A 19623-nucleotide genomic window follows, 5' to 3' on the forward strand; every position below is an offset into this window, starting at 1 on the left:
CCAATCATGTAATCTTGGTGGACAAAAGCTTCAAACCAACAGAGAAATAGAGTGTAACGGAGTGAATGAGACGAGAGGCGAGCGGATCCATATGCACGCTTTTATTAATAGGACGAGACAGATACATGGTCAATGCAGGCAGAGTCAGACGAACAAGCAAACAGGAACAATGCAGGCTAAGCACAGTGGGAGTCCGTAAAACAGGCGAGAGTAAAACCAGGGGCGAACGGTATCCGAAACGGGGCAATCCAAGAGAATAATCCAACAATCCGAGCGATAGTCTGAAAAGGTAGGCGGCAGACAAACGTAAACGAGATGACCAGGCAGGAACGTAAACACAGGGAACTAGGATACAAGGAAACTAGGAAACGCTAACAATCACAACAATCCGTGAAGTGCACTAGAAAGGTCCGGGGCTTTTATACAGTCTCTGATTGGACGCGAGTGACACGAGTGGTGGCTGATGGGTAATGAAGTCCGGGGTGGAATGCAACAGACTGTGTGTGTAAGTAGAGTGAGGGCGACATCTGGTGGTGAGCGGTCCGCAGCTCACCGACCAGATCCGTAACATAGCCCCCCCCAAGGGGCGGCTTCCAGATGCCCCAATAGAAAACAGTCCAGGGGAGCGGTGGGGGGGCCGGGAGACTGAGGCAGAACCGGCAAGGCAGATGCCTTCCCAGGTGGAGCCGGAGGTGGAGCAGGTGGTGCAGGAGTCCTCCAGGGCGGAGCCGGAGGCAGAGCGTGAGGCGCGGCGCGGGCGTCCTCCAGGGCGGAGCAGGAGGCGCAGGAGCCCTCAGAGGCGGAGCAGGAGGCGGAGCAACCCCTTCAGGGCGGAACAGGAGGCGGAGCAGGAGGTGGAGCAGCCCTCCGGGGCGGAACAGGAATCCGCGTCACGGTCTGGGACCTGGTGAAAGCAGGGACAGAGAAGGCAGACAGAGTAGGGGGAGAAGGCGCAGCAACCCTCCAGGGCGGAACAAGAGGCGGAGCAGGAGGTGCCGCAGCCCTCCAGGGCGGAACAGGAGGCGCAGGAGCCCTCCGAGGTGGAGCAGCCCTCCAGGGCGGAACAGGAGGCGGAGCAGGAGGTGCAGCAGCCCTCCAGGGCGGAGCAGGAGGCGCAGCAGCCCTCCGGGGCGGAGCAGGAACCTGCGTCATGGTCTGGGACCTGGGGAAAGCAGGGACAGAGGAGCCAGACAGAATAAAGGGAGAAGCAGAGAGTTTAAAGGGTAACGCCCCCTCCATAAGAGGTTCTACAACTGACGCTGACACCTCTGGAGGCATTGGCGCAGCTTCTCCGACGGGGAAGGCCTCTGGAGCAGACTTGAGACCAGACGGGAGCTCTGAAGCAGGCTTGTGATCAGACGGGAGCTCTGGAGCAGGCTTGAGATCAGAGAGGCACTCTGGAGCAGGCTTGAGATCAGATGGGAGCTCTGGAGCAGGCTTGAGATCAGACGGGAGCTCTGGAGCAGACTGGTGAACAGACGTGGCCTCAGGGGTTGATTTGTGAACAGACATGGCCTCAGGGATTGACTTGGGAACAGACGTGACCTCAGGAGCTGACTTGTGAACAGACGTGACCTCAGGAGCTGACTTGTGAACAGACGTGACCTCAGGAGCTGACTTGTGAACAGACGTGACCTCAGGGGCACAGATGGCAACCGCCATTAAAGGAAGAGCAGCAGCGGGAGGTTGTGGTGGGTCCAGTACACTGGCTATCATGGTAGGCCGTGATCGTGGGGTGTCTGATAAGAGGTGACTTGACCTAGGGTCGTCGGACGGGGCATGACCTGACTCTGGGCCGTCGGACGGGGCATGACCTGACTCTGGGCCGTCGGACGGGGCATGGTAAGGCTCTGAGGGGTCAGACGAGATGTGACGTTGCTCTGGAAGGTCAGACGAGACGTGACTTGGCTCTGGAACAGCAGCAGTAACTTCATTTGGCTCATGAAGATCAGCTGTGGTTTGACTTGGTTCATGGAGATCGGCTGTGACTTGACTTGATGCGTGAAGATCAGTAGTGACCTGATTTGACTCATGGAGATCAGCGGTGACTTGACTTGGCTCATGGAGATCAGCAGTGACTTGTTCTGACACGTGAAGACCAGCGGTGACTTGAACTGGCTTGTGAAGATCAATGACTTTACTTGACTCAGGAACCACGGCTGTAACGTTGCTTGACTCAGGAAGAGCGGCCCTGACTTCACTTGGCTTGTGAAGGTTAACAATGACTTTACTTGGCTCAGGAACGACAGCCTTGAGGTTGCTTGACACAGGAACGACAGCCTTGACGTTGCTTGACGCAGGAACGACAGCCTTGACGTTGCTTGATGCAGGTACGACAGCTTTGACATTGCTGGACTTGGAAGCTTGACTGGACTTGGAAGCTTGATTGGACTTGGAAGCTTGATTGGACTTGGAAGCTTGACTGGACTTGAAGGCTACAGCTGTAGCCTGACTTGACTCCGGAGCAGCAGCTGAAGCTTGACTTGGCTCTGGAATAACAGCAGCAGCTTGACCTGGCTCATGAGGATCTGCTACAACCTGGCTTGACTCATGGAGATCCGCTGTACTGGGACTTGACTCATGAACAACATGGCTTGGCTCAGGAGCAACATCTGTCACGTGACTTGACTCAGGAACAACATGGCTTGACTCAGAAACAACAGCTGTAGCGTGACTTGACTCAGGAACAACATGGCTTGACTCAGGAACAATAGCTGTAACGTGACTTGACTCAGGAACAACATGGCTTGACTCAGGAACAACAACTGTAACGTGACTTGACTCGTGGGGAACAGCTGTGACTTGGCTTGACTCATGGAGAACGACAGCTTTGGCTTGACTTGACTCAGGGGTAGCCGCCGCGACATGGAGCGCCACTTTAGCTGCCTATACCGTCACTAGGGGTGTGTCCAGCACGTGGGCCATCATGACCACAGGTGGCGTCCGGGTGCGGACCACAGGTTCTGGAATGGCAGCCATATTGTGGAGTTGTGAGACGGCGGCCATCTTGTGCAGTGGCTTGGAGACGGCGGCCATCTTGTGCAGTGGCTCTGGCGTGGCAGCCATCTTGTGCAGTGCAGCCATCTGTGCAGTGGCAGCCATCTTGTGCAGTGGCTCTGGCGTGGCAGCCATCTTGTGCAGTGGCTCTGGCGTGGCAGCCATCTTGTGCAGTGGCTCAGGAAAGATGGCTGTAACTTGACTTGGGACAGGGGCGACAGCTGTAATTTGACTTGACACAGGAACAATAGCCGTAGCTTGACTTGACTTGGAAACTTGACTTAACTCAGGAAACACAGTAGCAACTTGCCTTGACTCGGAAACTTGCCTTGACTCAGGAAATACAGCTGCAACTTGACTTGACTTGGAAACTTGCCTTGACCCAGGAAATACAGCTGCAGCTTGACTTGACTTGGAAACTTTTCTTGACTCAGGAAATGCAGCTGCAACTTTATATGGCTCTGGTATGGCGGCTGTGACGTGACGGAGCTCTGTCCTCGCCGCCATCTTGTGAACGGGCTCCGCCGTCGCCGCCATCTTGTGAGCGCGCGCCAGTGCCGCCGTCATCTTGTGAACGGGCACCACAGTCGCCGCCATTTTGTGAACGGGCACCACTATCGCCGCCATTGCTCGAGCGCGCTCCATCACGGCTGCCATTTCACGAGCGATCCAGGCGGCTAGCGCGTTCGCGGCATCATGCTCAGGCATGACCGCCAATTTGCGAGTGGGACGCGCGGTCGCCATTGCCGCGTTGTCGCGCTCCCTCTGCGCGACCCCCACGGTGCACGGCGAACCCACACACAACAGTGCAAAGTTCAGAAAATCCGCGAGTGATGAACGCGGACCCTCGCGTCTTAGTCTCGCCTTCAGTGGCTCGTTGACACCATCACAAAAAATCTCCATGATAGTACAGTCCGGGAGGGTGGAATAATTGGCAATGGCCAGAAACTCACGGATATACTGCTCTAGTGTGTGTGGTCCTTGTTTGATCCGGAAAATAATTCTGTCAGTGTCCATGTCGAATGAATGTCCGGGGTGAAAGCTGCTGGATCCTGTGTTGACGGATTGTTCTGTAACGGAGTGAATAAGACAAGAGGTGAGCGGATCCATATGCATGCTTTTATTAATAGGACGAGACAGATACATGGTCAATGCAGGCAGGGTCAGACGAACAAGCAAACAGGAACAACGCAGGCTAAGCACAGTGGGAGTCCGTAAAACAGGCGAGAGTAAAACCAGGGGCGAACGGTATCTGAAATGGGGCAATCCAAGAGAATAATCCAACAATCCGAGCAATAGTCCGAAAAGGTAGGTGGCAGACAAACGTAAACGAGATGACCAGGCAGGAACGTAAACACAGGGAACTAGGATACAAGGAAACTAGGAAACGCTAACAATCACAACAATCCGTGAAGTGCACTAGAAAGGTCCGGGGCTTTTATACAGTCTCTGATTGGACGCGGGTGACACGAGTGGTGGCTGATGGGTAATGAAGTCCGGGGTGGAATGCAACAGACTGTGTGTGTAAGTAGAGTGAGGGCGACATCTGGTGGTGAGCGGTCCGCAGCTCACCGACCAGATCCGTAACATAGAGAATAGAAATATAAACAATAAAATTGAATAAAACAAACAAAAAATAAACATTAAGCAACACATTCAGTGATTTAATCATCTCATTCTTTTCATGTGAACTAATAACATACTATTACAATCCTACTTCAGAACTTTATTACTTTTTTTCTTTGTTACTTTATTTCTATCTTTTTTCACAATTATTTATTCAGATTTGCGAAACACCTATGGCTCTCAATAAAAGACAAGTGGGAAATGTTATGGGCATGCTACCATGGTAATGTTTAGTGTTGACTTTTACGTCCAATCCTAATTTCCCATACAGTAGAAAGGAAAGGAAGGAAGGAAAGAAAGGACATGATGTGTGGCCAAGTATGGTGACCCATACTTGGAATTTGTGCTCTGCATTTCACCCATCCAAGTGCACACACACAGCAGTGAGACGTAATCAAACACACACGCACACACACTGTAAAAACATGGAGCAGTGGGCAGCCAATGCTGTGGTGTCCAGAGTTGGGGGTTTGGTGTCTTGCTCAAGGGTCTCACATCAGTCATGGTATTAAGGGTGGAAGAGAGTACTGGACATTACCTGACATTACATACCTGTTGGAAAGGATTTCAGAAAGGATATCAAATGGGTAAAAAGTACACAGACTTTACACACAGAAAACAGTTTGACAAGAAACAAAGTGAATAGCAAATGAGAAAAAGAATGACCTTTTTTTTTTTGCTGTAATAAATATACAATGCAAGTGATTAAATCATAAATGATAAATCAATACTACACTTTATTGAGACTGGAAAGCTACAACTATAATATATTTTGTGTTTTTTGTTCTACAGGATCGCCAATGACGGTCATGATCTACTATGCCAGTTATTACAGGTAAAGTAAGCATTTCATTGACTGATGTCTACTTTAATGATTTACATTTTACTTCACCATTTTTGCATAATGTCAGATTTGTTTGATTGACCATCAGTCAAGACTAATAAAGGAAATTCATGATTATTTTTTGTGTTAACATTTATAAAAAGTTCATCTGAGTAGTTCAGTTTTATGTTCTGTTTTGGTTTAGTTTTGTGTTCTCAGTTCCTATGTTTATTTCCTGTCTTCCTTAGTTGACCTAGTTTATGGTAGTTTGTTACCATAACCTATTATGTCCACCTTTGTCTTGTTAACACACTCATTTAGTCTCTGTATATATGTGATGCGATCTGGGAAAACCCTTCAGATGTCATGCTGGAACGTTTTCAGGAAATTAGAAAAATAGGTTGAATGTCAATTTTTTGTCAAAATTAGGTTTTCATTAAATTATTATTGTGTAACATCTTGCCTATTATCTCTGAAAATATCTTGCGGAAATTCACTTGTTTAGTGCAGAAAAATAGCAATTTGTTGCAGCAAGTAGAAATGACTGTGCCTTTCTCTTATGTTAAGAACGCGCTGCGGAAGTTATTTCCCTTTACACCACAAAAACAGTTAACCTATCAAAATAAGCCACCTAACATATTTAATAAAGGTGTATCAATTCACATTCTCCGTCAGTCCTGTGTAAACTACGGCACGCAAAGTTTTTTTTCACCTTATTTTTTTAATATACACAGTCTAAAGTACTGCAGCTGCTCACTTAACTGATTTTACTAATCTCAATCTGCTTAATCTTGGTGATGTCGGTGCCCTAAACAATGTTATAATGGACTATTTCACATCCAGAGATGAAGGATCAGAGGAGGAGTCCGATGACAGTCTGTTAAATGCACAGTGTGCAAACAGTTGCGCTGTGTTTGCTTTTACTACAAGGCAGGCTGCATTATTCATGCTATTTAAACATAAAAGGGGTGATCAAAAGTTCGGAGACTATGCCCATGATAAACAACATTCTGTTTGTCTAATGATGCAGAGTAGCACTCCAAACATGACAGACAGCTCTCATTAAACCCGTAAAAGTGAAAGTGAAAGCCGTCTCACTTTAAACTTGTTTTTCTTAAAATTCCATTCCTAAAAATTGTCAGTATAAGCCAATTTAAGATAGCCGTAACTTTGGTTACGTTCAAGCTATAGGCAAAATAAAAACAGTTTTGGAAAGGGCTTGAACTCAGCTTTCATATGTTATCAAAGCTAAAAAAGGTAAAATTTCAACCTTGTGTTGGGTTTTCTTAGATCACATCACATATATTCCCTGTAAATACTACCTGTTTAGTTTTGTTTGTTGTCTGTTCTTATGTCAATTTCAAGTGGTTTCTCTGTTCCTGTGTCTTTATCTCTCCTGAGTAGGATTGATTTGAATTAATTTGAGCTGTTGTTAAAGTTTCACTGCTGCATCTAGATCCTGCTCATACTTATCCTTCTTGCAACTTAATTGCAGAAGAACAGACAGGTCTAGCAGCATTTGGATCTAGCAGCAGTTTTTCTTGGACCATAAACTATTCTGCTGTCTATTATTCAAGATGGCCAGGAAATTGAGGAGACCATGAAGTAGCTCCCTCTTTTTTCTGGCTCTGCCTTGGCCAGTCATTACATTGGTTACACCATTGCCTTCTAGTTCTACAACTATGCCTTGATTCTCAACCCCTTTGGCTCAACCTTCCCCCCCAGGCTTTGCCTCGATCTGCTGAGTGCCAGCACCACATGACAACAATGGTCTGTCTCGTTCTGCGAGTATATGAGAATAATATCAATAATAATGTAGGTATTCCCAGAACACCTCATTATTGAAACCCTGGAATATGGAGGGAGCACTGGCCAGGCCATTGGACATGACCCAATATTTGTAATTGCTAGTGGGTGTGACGAAGGCAATAGTCTACTGTATATAGGGCCTCAGGTCTGTGTCCTCTTTAGCCATGAAGAAGAAACTCAAAGTGGCAGGGACATAGAAGGTCCAGTGTATTTCTGGATTAGTGCTACCTTCATAGCCTTCTAATGTGGAAATGAAAGAGGGTAAATTTATTCCTTGGGCAATGCACAACTAAAAGTAGGTCAGTGCCACAGTCCCATGGTAGGTGAGGGAAGCATTTTGGGGGCTGAAGACATCCTGGAATATTCAATTTTCCAGAGCAACATCTACCTGGGACTCACAGTGAGGGCTGTCTGGAGAAGTGGTATGAATTTGGTTGATGTGAAAATTGTTTGTGGAACTTAAGAGTAGACTGCTTGGTAGGTGAAGACCACAATGTTGGGGGGAAATTGGGAGCAGTGTGACACAGAAGGTCGATTAGAGTGTGTAGACTACAGAAGGGTTAATTCTGTAACAGAAAGTGATGCTTACCCTCTGCCCAATATTACGAAAATCTTGGAATCACTCTTTGGAACAGCCATCATCTCAACCATCAATTTCAAGAGTGGCTATTGGCAGGTGACAGTGGACCCTGACAGCAAAACCAAGACTGCCTTCATTACTTCTGTAGGTCTCTATCAATTAATTATTAAGTTGTTTGGGCTCAAAAATGCTCCCACTACTTTCCAGACACTTATGGAATATACTTTGTCTATATAGACGATATCATCATTTACTCACCTTCAAAAACCAGCACTTCCATGATATTCGGACTGTTCTTCACAGATTGGAGTAGGGTTGTCACGATACCATAAACACGTTACGATACTATACCAGCTGAAGTATCACGATACCAAGTAGTATCGCGATACCATGCGATATTGTATTAATTCTTAATTCAAATCTATGAAATGAAGCAATTTTCAGAAATACGAAGATATAAATAAAAACAGACCAAATTGTCCTCAGAATCATTGTTTAATGAGAATGAATAACTGGCTATTTAAAAAAAAACTCAAGAACTCAAGAACAGTCATGAAGCAACTAATTCAATGTGCCACGCAACTTCATCTGTTCAGTAATGAAATCATGCAAATTGAAACTCTCCTCAGGGTACACTAAGTATGAACACTGCATTAAGAATTGAATTTGGATAAGCAAAGTCACAAAACTGGGATTTCAGTGAAGAATGAAATTGAAGAAAAAATATAATTCATACATTCATCTGAAAAGTTCTTGCAAAAGAATGTCTTAGAACATTTTACTAATTCTGAGTAAATTAATGATGGCGCCTTTACAGTTTAGGTGTCCAATTTCTTGACCTGTTGCAGATTTTTTGCAAGAAACACCAACATCAACATGATGTGACGTCAGCCTTGCACGGAGGGGTGAACATATGTTCCCTGATGTACTAAAAATGTGTTCTGATACACAACTCGTAGCAGATATACGCAGGTATCTTTTTGCGAGCACTGACAAGACTGGAAAGTTGCCCTCATTTTGTCTCCACCATTTGAGTGGGTCATCTCTTGCATCTGTCTCTGGCATTTTGTGGTATGTTTCCATTTCCCTCCTTAGCTTTTGCTGTAAATACAAATACGTAACATTCAGTTAAGTCTTTTATGTTCACATAATTAGCTGCAAAGTGTTGTAATTAATTTTATATAAACATACAAAATGGAGTACACTAATCTTACCTGTGGTTCTGCTGCAGAGACCGTAACATCATCTTCAGTTGTGTGTGGCGTTGCTCCTCTTTTCTCATTCATAATCCCTGCCAAAAGTCCACTTAGCCCTGACTTTGGACACTTGAAATTAGGCTGCTGATTTGGGATCTTCTCTGATGGGACAGCATGTATCAAGCTTTCCTCAACCTGCTCTGAAACTGTGCTTCCACCTCTTGTACATTAAATACAAAGGTATCTTTGAATCTCAGGTCTAAAAATGTACAACAGTTCAACATTGTCTGTACCTCTTTCTGATTGTATCTGTTTTGCAGATCAGACCTTATGCAATCCTTGATCCGAGAACTTAGTTGGCTGTCAGATGTAGACACTGTCAATATTGATTCACTTTTCCAAAGCAGAGGCAGGACTGAGGAAATTGTGGGATGCTGGTCTCCACTTAGTGCATCAGTAAATTCCCTTAGAGGGCCAAGCACATTTTTCAGCGCTTTCATTGTAGTAACATCCAGGTATTTTGGCATGAGGTGCCACTTGTTTCTGTTATCAGCTAACATAGTACAAACAGCTTGCTGCTGTTCTTAAATGCATTGCACCATGTCATATGCTGACCCCCAGCAGGTAGGTTCATCATGTATCAGTTTGTGTTGTGGTACACCAACGTCAGCCTGCTTTGACTTTAACTGTCTTGTCAGCTTGGCGGATTGTGAAAAAGGAGAGACAGTTCTTCTAAGCCGAGACAAGGTGTTGCCTACATGATCAACGCTGAGGCCCTTGTGAACTACCAAGTCAAGATTATGCCCAAAGCACAGAATCCAGTTACAATCAGAGAAGGCCTTGATGTTATTTGAAGCGTTGTCCATTGTAATTCCTGCCATGTCACGTAAATTGAGACCCCATTGCTCTCCCAACATCTCTCTCTGCTGTGTGGTCACTATTAAGGTCTGCACAGCCCAGGCACCATGATTGCATCTGCCAGTCCTTTTTTATGAACTGAGCAGTTATAGCCATGTAGGACTGCATTGTTCTGCTGGTCCAGAAGTTTGTTGTACAGGCATAAAATCCAGATCCTTCAAGCTCTGCTTTTAGTGTCTCTCTAGTTTCTGTGTACAATTTTGGTATTTCATTATTCATGAAAAAGTTCCTGCTGTGCAGCTCGTATTTGCTGTTGAGTTTCTTAACTGGTTGCTTGAATCCAAACCTTTCTACTGTATATATTGGTATTTGGTCAAGGCAAATGAACTCAGCCACAGCTCTGTTTAGAACAGCTGCTTCTTTGGATGTTGCTTCATACTTCTTGGATTTCTCAAAGAGGCTGTCGATGGTGGGTTGCAACTTGCTGGTGGTGGGTGTAGCTGTATGGCTTTGGGCACCAGTTAGGACAGCATGGTTCTGATTCTGAAAAAAGTAAACAACTTGAAATTAATTACTTGGATTCTGTTTACTTGTAAAAGGCATAAACATTTTTTTTAAATATAAAAAATAAATTATAAATTCAATAGCCTGTTTCATATTTTATTTTCAATACAATAGAAAACACAAATGTGTTTTACATTTACGTTATAATAGGCTAGTAGTGTGAATTTAATCAAATACAATCAGTGTAATATGATATTTGATCAATCTAATAAAATCAGTGTAAACAAAACAAAACAAAAACATTTTAGAAATGCAGAAGTGGCAGATGTATAAAACGTACTGTAATGTTAAACAGGACATCTTTAAAAATGAAGGTAAATTATTTAAGGCAAATAAGTTTCACTAACCTTCGTGCACTCTGCAAAAGATGTGGGATGCGTCTGAAGGTGCTTAATGTTTCCCCCTTTAGCTTGAATTCTCTGTTGGCATTTTGGCAGATGGGTTTTCCGTCATCAATAGGTCTTCCACTCTCATCAGGTAAAAATCCAAAGTAATTCCATATTTCTCTACGTGAGTTGCTCTTTTTTAAGAGACTGTCGCGGTCAATCGTTGTATGTAAATTCATTGTATTCACAGGAACAGACAATTGCAAATTAAAAACGAACTGAATCAGATGCGTGTTTGAACTAAAGTATCAGAAAATGCACAATACCATATATGGCATATAAAGTGAGTATTTTGAGCACTTAAAGGGCACGCAGAAAGAAGATAGAACAAAAAAAGACGTTATATTATTTATTTGCAGGCACAAGTGTTCAAACATTTTAGCGACTGCACCACAGGCCACATACAACATTACTTACGGTAGAACCGCAATGACGATACTACCATTTAAAAAATATAGTGGCACTGCTAGTATTTTGGACCCTTAGTATCGCGATACTACTCTAGTACCGGTAAACCGTGCACCCTAGGATGGAGACTGCCTGTCTAACTATTCATTTGAAGACGTTCTGTTTAAAAAAAAAAATCTAATTTCTAGGACATTAATATTTAAAAGCAGACCCAAGTAAGACTGAGGCTATTCATGCTTACCCTTTGAAACCTGATGGAGGTTCAAAGGTTCCTCGGCTTGGCCAGGTGGTACCATCGATTTGTCCCGAACTTATCAAGGATAGCTAAACCCGGCAACTCACTTAAAAAGAAGGGACATTGGTTTCAGTGGACAACTCAGTGTCAACAAGCATTTGAACAGCTAGAAGTTTGTCTTACCTCACCACCTCTCCTTGGCCATCCCAATCTTTAGTACCCATTCACCATATACACCGATGCCAGTGACACCAGTTTGGGTGCCATCTTGGCACAATGGAAAGATGCTGGCAGAGAAGAGATTATCACCTATACAAGTAGAATCTTAACTGTGGCTGAACTTAACTACACAGCAACAGAAAAAGAATGTCTGGCAGTCGTGTGGGCCCTGGAAAAATGGCAGCACTACCTGGAACACAAACTCTTAACAGTTGTCACTGACTATTCTGCACTGAAATGGGTCATGTGTTCCACGAAAACCACCAGCAAAAATGCATTTGTTGGATCCTCTGACTGCAAAAATTTGATTTTGTCATTGAGTACCGGAAAGGGAAACTCAGCGTAGCCTTGGATATGCTATCCAGGTCATCTCCAACCTCAAGCTGCAGGCTGCAGTCTCCAGAACTGCGATCCAGAACTGCCATTGTCAGATGCTGTCCAGTGGGATGAACAGCACAAAGACCCTGAAGTTACAAAACTGTTGCAAGCAGTTGCAGAGAACTGTGTAAGTCTGATGGACCAGTATGAGGTTGTTGAGGACAAGTTATATCAGAAAACTCACCTGCCAAATGACCAGTTCCACTATAGAGTGTATTTTCCTAGCAGTCTCCGGTCATCCTTACTGCAGCATTACCACTCCACTCCCCTGAGTGGACATGGTAGGATGTTCAAAACATACATGCAACTTCAGGAAGTGGCCCAGGATGTAGTCCAACGTCAAACAACATGTAAGGAGATGTGTGAAATGGCAAATGTTAAAGAGTGATAATCACAAACCAGCTGGAAAACTACAACAAATCTAAAAAACTACCACTCGGCTGAATCAAATGCTGGGAGTCAACATCATGGGCCTATTACCTCAAAGTACAAACCAAAATTAATACATGCTTGTTTTTGTGGATTATAACTCCAGATGGGTGAAGTTGTTCCCCATTCATAACGCTGCTCCCCAAAATGTTTCCGCTATTTTTTTAGAAAGGAGATCCTGATTCAGTGGGTCATAGCAGATTTCCAACTCTCAGACAGTGATGTACAGCTTGTATTCAAAGTTGTGTGAGAATTGCAGTAAATTAACCACAACATACCACCCACAGCCCATCATAACTGAAAGAGTGAATCGGAGCCTCAATAACATGATGGCAGCCTTTGTGGATGACAACCACAAGAAGTAGGACCGGTTCTTACCAGGATTCCGATTTGCCCTGAATTCAGCCATTCAAGAGACCACCGGACTATCCGCAGCAGAACTCCAGCTTGGTAAAATGTTTTGTGGTCTTAATTTAACTACAGATGCTGCCTCCTATGATGTGGTTCATCATCTTCATCAATTGCAAACGCAAGCCAAAGAAAATAGTAAGAAAACTACGTGAGACAACTACAACAAAAAGAGGAGAGACTTAACATTTAAAATCAAAGACCGTGTATGGCTACAAAACATTCCCCAATAAACTGCAAAGCATAAATTTTGTGCAAAGTTAGCACCAAAATGGAATGGGTCTTACTGTATCAAATAGAGGATGTACACGTCTGTAACTTATAAATGTGTTTTTCAGCAGCTGAGGATTTGGAGTTCCAGGAAAAGCAAAAACTTCTTGGACTATTTCAAGAAGCCTTTGATGAGGTGGAAGAAATCCTACGTTTGAAATTTATGGTAGCATAGTAGCGTAGTAACAATGTTACAACATTATGGCGATGACACGTCACCAGTGAGTTGGTGTGCAATGTGCGAGATGAATTAACGATTGGGTGGAAAAGATGGCCACAAATCACAATGTTGATTTAATGATTTGATGCTTCCTGTGCATGATGTTGGGTGTGCTTTGGAGTTCGACGTTTCAAGCATTGCACTTTCAAGAATGACTGTTTCCAAGTAAGCTGTTCTGAAGTGAAGACAAAGCAAGCTGCATTCTTATAGTGTCTGTTGATGACCTGCTGCATTCTCCAGCTACCTAACCACCAACCTTGGTCAGTGTACCCTATACCGCTATTACACAAAGCCACGTTTACACAATACTACACCCACACTGCACTCAATTACACACAATTTTTTAAATATTTCTGTGTATTAACTAAGTAACAAGTGGTCTTTAGTTTCTGCTTGTTTGCTGTCCTGGGATGTCCTGCTGTCCTGGGATAATGAAAGTTCTGTCTGGCATCCAAAAAAAAAAAAATCTTTAAAAAGAGTTTATTTGTGTTTTGGGTGGCTATCACCATTACAAACTCATAACTAACTTGGACTTGTAGACATGTACAACATAAAAGGTTTCAATTTATATTTTAATGCAGTATTTGCGGTGAGATCCCATTTGTAGACATGCACATAGAAAACAAACTCACACTTCACACTAGATGTATGTGTTTTTTAGTTTGAAGCACGGCGGCGGATTTCAGCAGAAGTGGCTCTTCGGCACATTTATTTCAGAGATCTGGGAGAAAAAGTGCAGGACCTGGCTGACAGTAAGTATTTCATACTAGAAGGAATGTTATGGTCTTATAAGCTCATTTGGTTTGTAAGATGTAATCCTGTGTACATACATTTGCAGGGACAGTCTTGAACAGAACAATTTCTGCACATTTATAAAGTCATACATTCACAACTGAAATGTCATAATTATTTGTCTTTATTAATTATTTGTTAAATTCTATCACTCCAGCTGCCCCCATCTTCTCTGTCAAGGAGATTCGACTTCAGAAGGACCCAGGAAAACACTTTCCAGCTCAAAGAGAGTTGGGTGAGTTAAAATATTTACCTGAATTTTGAGTTCCTTGTACAAAAAGAAGAGGAAAAAGCCAATAGTAACCCTATTTTCATCTCTTCTCAAAAAAATCAGATTAGAACGTAATTGACACTAAAGAAGTAAAACAAAAGAAAAAGTATGACATAAAAAATATGACATAATATTTAATGTCATAGTATGAAACAGTGTGTACATCATTCAGTTTACTGAAGGAACACACCAGCAAGGATATACTGTTTACTGAGAATATGTTGATTAATGTTTTGAAAAGTAGGCAATAATAAACAATAGGCAGACAACAACCAGCAGCAATAAATAGTATAAATATAGTATTTAAATAGTATAATAAACATAATAGTTCATTTTTAACAAATATGACAACAAATAGTAAACTTGACAAGGATGTCATATCCTGCTACTGGAGGGCCCCCTTCCTGCAGAGTGTAGCTTCAACCTGGAAATTTTTGAGCCAGCAAACAGTGACAACTGTGGGTACAGCTCAACTGCATGATTTTTGCCCTCATTTTCACTCTCTCACAGTTTTGTCGAAATCGCTGACAAATGTATGTAGTGTGTAGTGTGTACACAAAATCAGCTAGATGCAACTAAAATCATGCAGTGTGAACATTAGATTAATTTCGGTTTCATGCAAGGTTTTTGTTTTTTTAATAATAAACTGTCATGGGCTCACAAGGCTCCCCCAGCACCGTGACACAATGCTCTCAATCACCAGACTACTAATCACCAACTCCTGTCACTCATTTATTCACCTTATTACCTGCCAGATATAAGCACACACTTCAGTTTCCCTGTTGTTTGGCCTCGAACAAGGACACAGGCTCTTACCTGTGATTCTCACCTGAACTTCAGTTCCTGTGTGCATCCCAGTTTATCTCCTGTGATCTTCAAAGTGATATCTTCTAGTGATCTCAGACGATTCCCTCCAAGTGTCGTCCATCTGTTGTTATATTATATTGACATTCCCCATCTCCGTTTACCTGAGGCGTGTGCTGCTCTCATCACATCCATCCATCTTGATGGTTCCCTGTGCAAGAAAGACACTCTTCTGTTCATTATTTACAATTATTCGGTACTGTTCATTTGCCTCAGTTACTCACATTTGCACTCCGTCATCAATTCTGTTCAATAAAACTTGCTTGGATTAAACTGACGTTTTGTCTGAGTGTATTTATCCTGACAAAGTCACCCTCTGCAGTTCCATGAAGTAATCTTCTGGGGCTGAGATTAAAAACTGAAAAAAATAAGACACATTCATTTTTATTAATGCTATCTTGCCATATAATGTCAGTTTCAGTGATGCCCATCTTTGTAAGTCCTCTTATAATTTATGCTTAAGCATACCATAATTCTCAAAATATTGAGATGTAAGTTATTAGATAAGTGAAATATGTAAGTAAATTGCTAAGACACATTTGTGTTTGTGGCATAATTTAAAGGGACTAGCAAAGATTTTGACCAGTTGATTTTGTAGCCAAAAATATTTATTTATTTATTTGTTCATTCATTCATTCATTCATTCATCCATTCAATTTTTATGTATTTTTGGTAACAATTAAATTTAGCATTAAAGGTTATCAGTGATACTGGTGATACTTAACTTTTAAGGCAATGTGGAGGCTTGTCTTGATCTATTGAATCCATGCTCCCTGGTCTCTTTTAGCCTGTATCTCTAAGTCTGGAGATTCTCTTCATAGTTTTAAGAGCTGTAGTCAGTTCTAAAGTCTAATAACATCTTCAGTGAAACTGAGATCAGTTGGATCATAGACACTTACACTATAAAAGTTACCGACAGAACAAACATTGGTTATTTGACCTGTCTTGTCATTACACTTAATTAGACGAATGAAGTGGCTGGATCAATTTGTTCCTTACTGTTAAATAAACTCCTGTCAATCTGTCACCAGCAGCCATTTTGTCTCTTTAATTAAGTATTTTAAAAATGACACCAAGTTAAACTCTGCATGAAGGTGGCCCTGAAGAGCAGGACTGGAGACCCTGAGGTAAGCAGACTTAATTATGTCTTAGTTTTGATTAACAGCAAAAGTTAGTATAAATATTATAGCTTATTTCAACAAGAGCACAATTTATGTTGAATTAGGGCGTTTACTTTAACTCATAATATAATACAAATATTTATTTTCAAAGTTCATTTATTACACACTTGGCAGAGTTAACTTTGTTCAATAACTTTATATTACTAAGTTTAAACAACTAAGTTCATTATTTTGTTAACGGTATCAGCAGCAATTTATTGTGATTTGCATAGCGGTTTGTTAAAATAATTCGTGACTTTTTTAATGTCATTATATATTTCAGCGATGGTCCATCGAATGGGATCTGCCCCACCTGAACATTTTCTCCCTGAAGGAATAAATCGTGTTCTACATGCTGCCCCCCTCTCTTCATAAATTTGCTTATATAGTAACCACTTTCCTTACTTTCCTTTGTACTTCTGTAACATATTTTGTTTTCTTTGTTTACAAGGTTTTCTGCAAGTATCTTTTATAGTTGTTTTATTTTTATTTATTCACATATTTTCTTTGCTATATGTAAATATCTGTATGAAATACAACAGAGTAGGGAAAATATGCATACTGATAGGCATCAAGCACCAAAGATGTGTAATGCCCCAAAAGCGTTGTTAGTTATCTTTTCTTCTGTCATGGAAATATGTGGCAGCCCAAATAACCATAGGGTAAATTTAGAATTTGCCACTTAACCTATCTAGTTTTTTGCCTTTTTCCCCCACTTTACAATGGGGCCAAGCCAAATTCAATGTACTTTCAGTGTCAGCCATGTTGGAATGTTCATCATCTTGGATTTTAGTTAAAAGTTTAGCCAAATTTTAGCTGCTTTTTTCTTCTTCAAAGTTGACCATTTTTGAGTTCCACATCTTACCACTGTATAGCCTGTACAAAACCAAATAGATTTTTATAATTCAGCACTTCAGCATCCACGTGACAGTATTTGATGGTGAATATGCCAAACATGGAAGCATGCCATGAGGACAAAACAAGGTGTCCCCTAGTGGTCCTTCACTACTGCTCCTACACAGGGATGTTTCTCAAATGGAAGTCTGCATCCTAGTAAGGCTGCCACATCAAGCACTCCCAAAGGCCATCTCAATTTGAAGCATCCTTTGTTTTATGTCCTTCATTAAGCATGCGTTGAAGGCACTGAACTTGTCCAGTTTCATTATGTAATGCAGGACAAAACGATATTGAAGATGGAGGCATTATGGTTTATAAATTAACTGCCCATGACATAAACCAATGGGAGACAACAGGGAGACTATACTGCATTCGTAGAAAGTCAGTTAATACAAAGACATGTAAAGTACATTTAAAGTATTAAAGTTATGACGCACATGTGGACTTTCTAGACCGTCTCATTTTAGCCTTGAGTGGACTCTAAGAAGGATGTAGCCGTCTGTTTGAGAAGCACCCCACATTTATTTCTTCACGCCATAACTCCCAACGATTTCTAACAATACCAATATTTTTAGAGGCATCCATAGGGTCAAATCCGAAATAAGCCAGTAGTTGTTTGCCATTATAACCATTTTGTTTCATGTTATGCAATAATACTTATGTTCGGTTCTTTTTGACTGACTTGATCACTCTCTTCAGCTCAGGGGAAGACTTATCAACAAAGTGTTTTGTTTTAACTCAGATTGGGGTGGTACGTGATGATGTCACACTAGTGCACAACTACTGCTGAGATGAATATAGCCAGGAACTTGACATTTGACTTGACACTTGACAAAGAGCATGCAATCGACAATGAAGAGAAAAATTCAAATAAAGAATACCTTTCAGTAGAGACTAACCATATGGACATACCTGAAGTGTGGTGTTCATTTGTACATGTAAATATGCTTAGGATTGGTTTCACTAATACACAATCATGTGTGCACATATGCATACTGTGGTATGAAGCATTGTAATTCAGTTTTAAACTCAATCATAAGGTGTCAATGTAAGGCTGTGGAAGACAAATCAGAGTGTGTTAGTAGTAGTTAAAGCTAAAGTCTAGTAACCAAAAGTTGGCCGTTCAGTGCCAGCAAGGAGTGATCCATGAGCCATCATCACTGAGTATGTTTACATGCACTTATTTGAGTGAATCCAGTCTGATTGCAGCTTTCAGAAGTAATATTTTATATTTGAGTATACATAGGTTTTGCTATTCTGGTTAGATGCTTCTGTATTTCATTGGCTCTGTACTGTACTCTGCACAATGACAATAAAGTTGAATCTAATCTAATTACACAAAAATGTTGCGCTTTCACCTCAGGTGGAATCAGTTTGAAGCAGAATACCTGATGTGCAAAGGTGGCACTTCTTCGTCTTTATGGTAAATCAGGGTACAGACTATGTAGAACAGTGTTTCTTAAAAAGGGAACCTATTATGCAAAAATCCCTTTTTATAAGGTGTTTGAACACAGTTGTGTGACTGCAGTGTGTGAAAGCAACCAGCCTATAATGGTTAAAAGGGTAAAATCTCTGCCAGCAATAAGCACTGTTATTTGACGAAATTGACGTTAGATATTGGGATAGTCTTACAGATCCGAAACAGGGATGCCGTTTTTTTTTGTGGACAATTCAAGTGGTAGTCTATGGAGCCATGGAATAAAAAAATAAAAAAAGTAAATTAGATTTTATATTTCAAAATTCTGACTTTATTTCACAATTACGAAATTATATCTCACAACTCTAGAGGAAAAAGAACTCGTCATTCTCGGCTCAGAGTTTATGTCCCACACCTTGGCTTTTTTTCCCCCTCAGAATTAACAAAGTCATTAGTTTTGTTAAATCGAGTTATTAAGTCCGAATTAAGGGATATAAACTTACATTTGTGAGAAAAAAAAAAGTACGAAGTGTGAGATAAAATAAAAATGTTATGTAATTAATAGTAGTAAGTTTAAATAATATTTCATGCTGTAACTGTAGGGCTAATACAACATGTCCCCTATGAACAGCATATGTGAATATATAGACCTATTGTTTAAATCCAATTTATGCTTTAAAAGTAGAGTCATCATAGCAGTTTTCATCCATAGTATGTATGTACGTTTAATCATCTGCGTTTAGCTTCAAACGGCGTCTTTGACTACAGTATTTTACAAAAATGATTTGCATTCCAATCTTATTCCATGGATTTTTC

At 41.7% G+C, this 19623-nt stretch overlaps 1 protein-coding gene across 2 annotated transcripts in view; it reads left to right on the forward strand.

Annotated features, from left to right (window-relative positions):
• Positions 1–18429, forward strand: part of LOC127171322 (cyclin-dependent kinase 16) — a 66715-nt gene extending 48286 nt beyond the window's left edge. For both annotated transcript variants that reach the window (XM_051119896.1, XM_051119897.1), the window contains 4 exons: positions 5416–5458; positions 14068–14158; positions 14356–14433; positions 16777–18429. In XM_051119896.1, the coding sequence (XP_050975853.1) occupies positions 5416–5458; positions 14068–14158; positions 14356–14433; positions 16777–16868 (304 nt within the window). In that variant the 3' untranslated portion in view covers positions 16869–18429. The remainder of the gene's footprint in view (positions 1–5415; positions 5459–14067; positions 14159–14355; positions 14434–16776) is intronic.
• The last annotated feature ends 1194 nt before the right edge of the window (positions 18430–19623 follow it).

Source organism: Labeo rohita, chromosome 9, assembly GCF_022985175.1.
Source record: "Labeo rohita strain BAU-BD-2019 chromosome 9, IGBB_LRoh.1.0, whole genome shotgun sequence".
Lineage (NCBI taxonomy): Eukaryota > Metazoa > Chordata > Actinopteri > Cypriniformes > Cyprinidae > Labeo > Labeo rohita.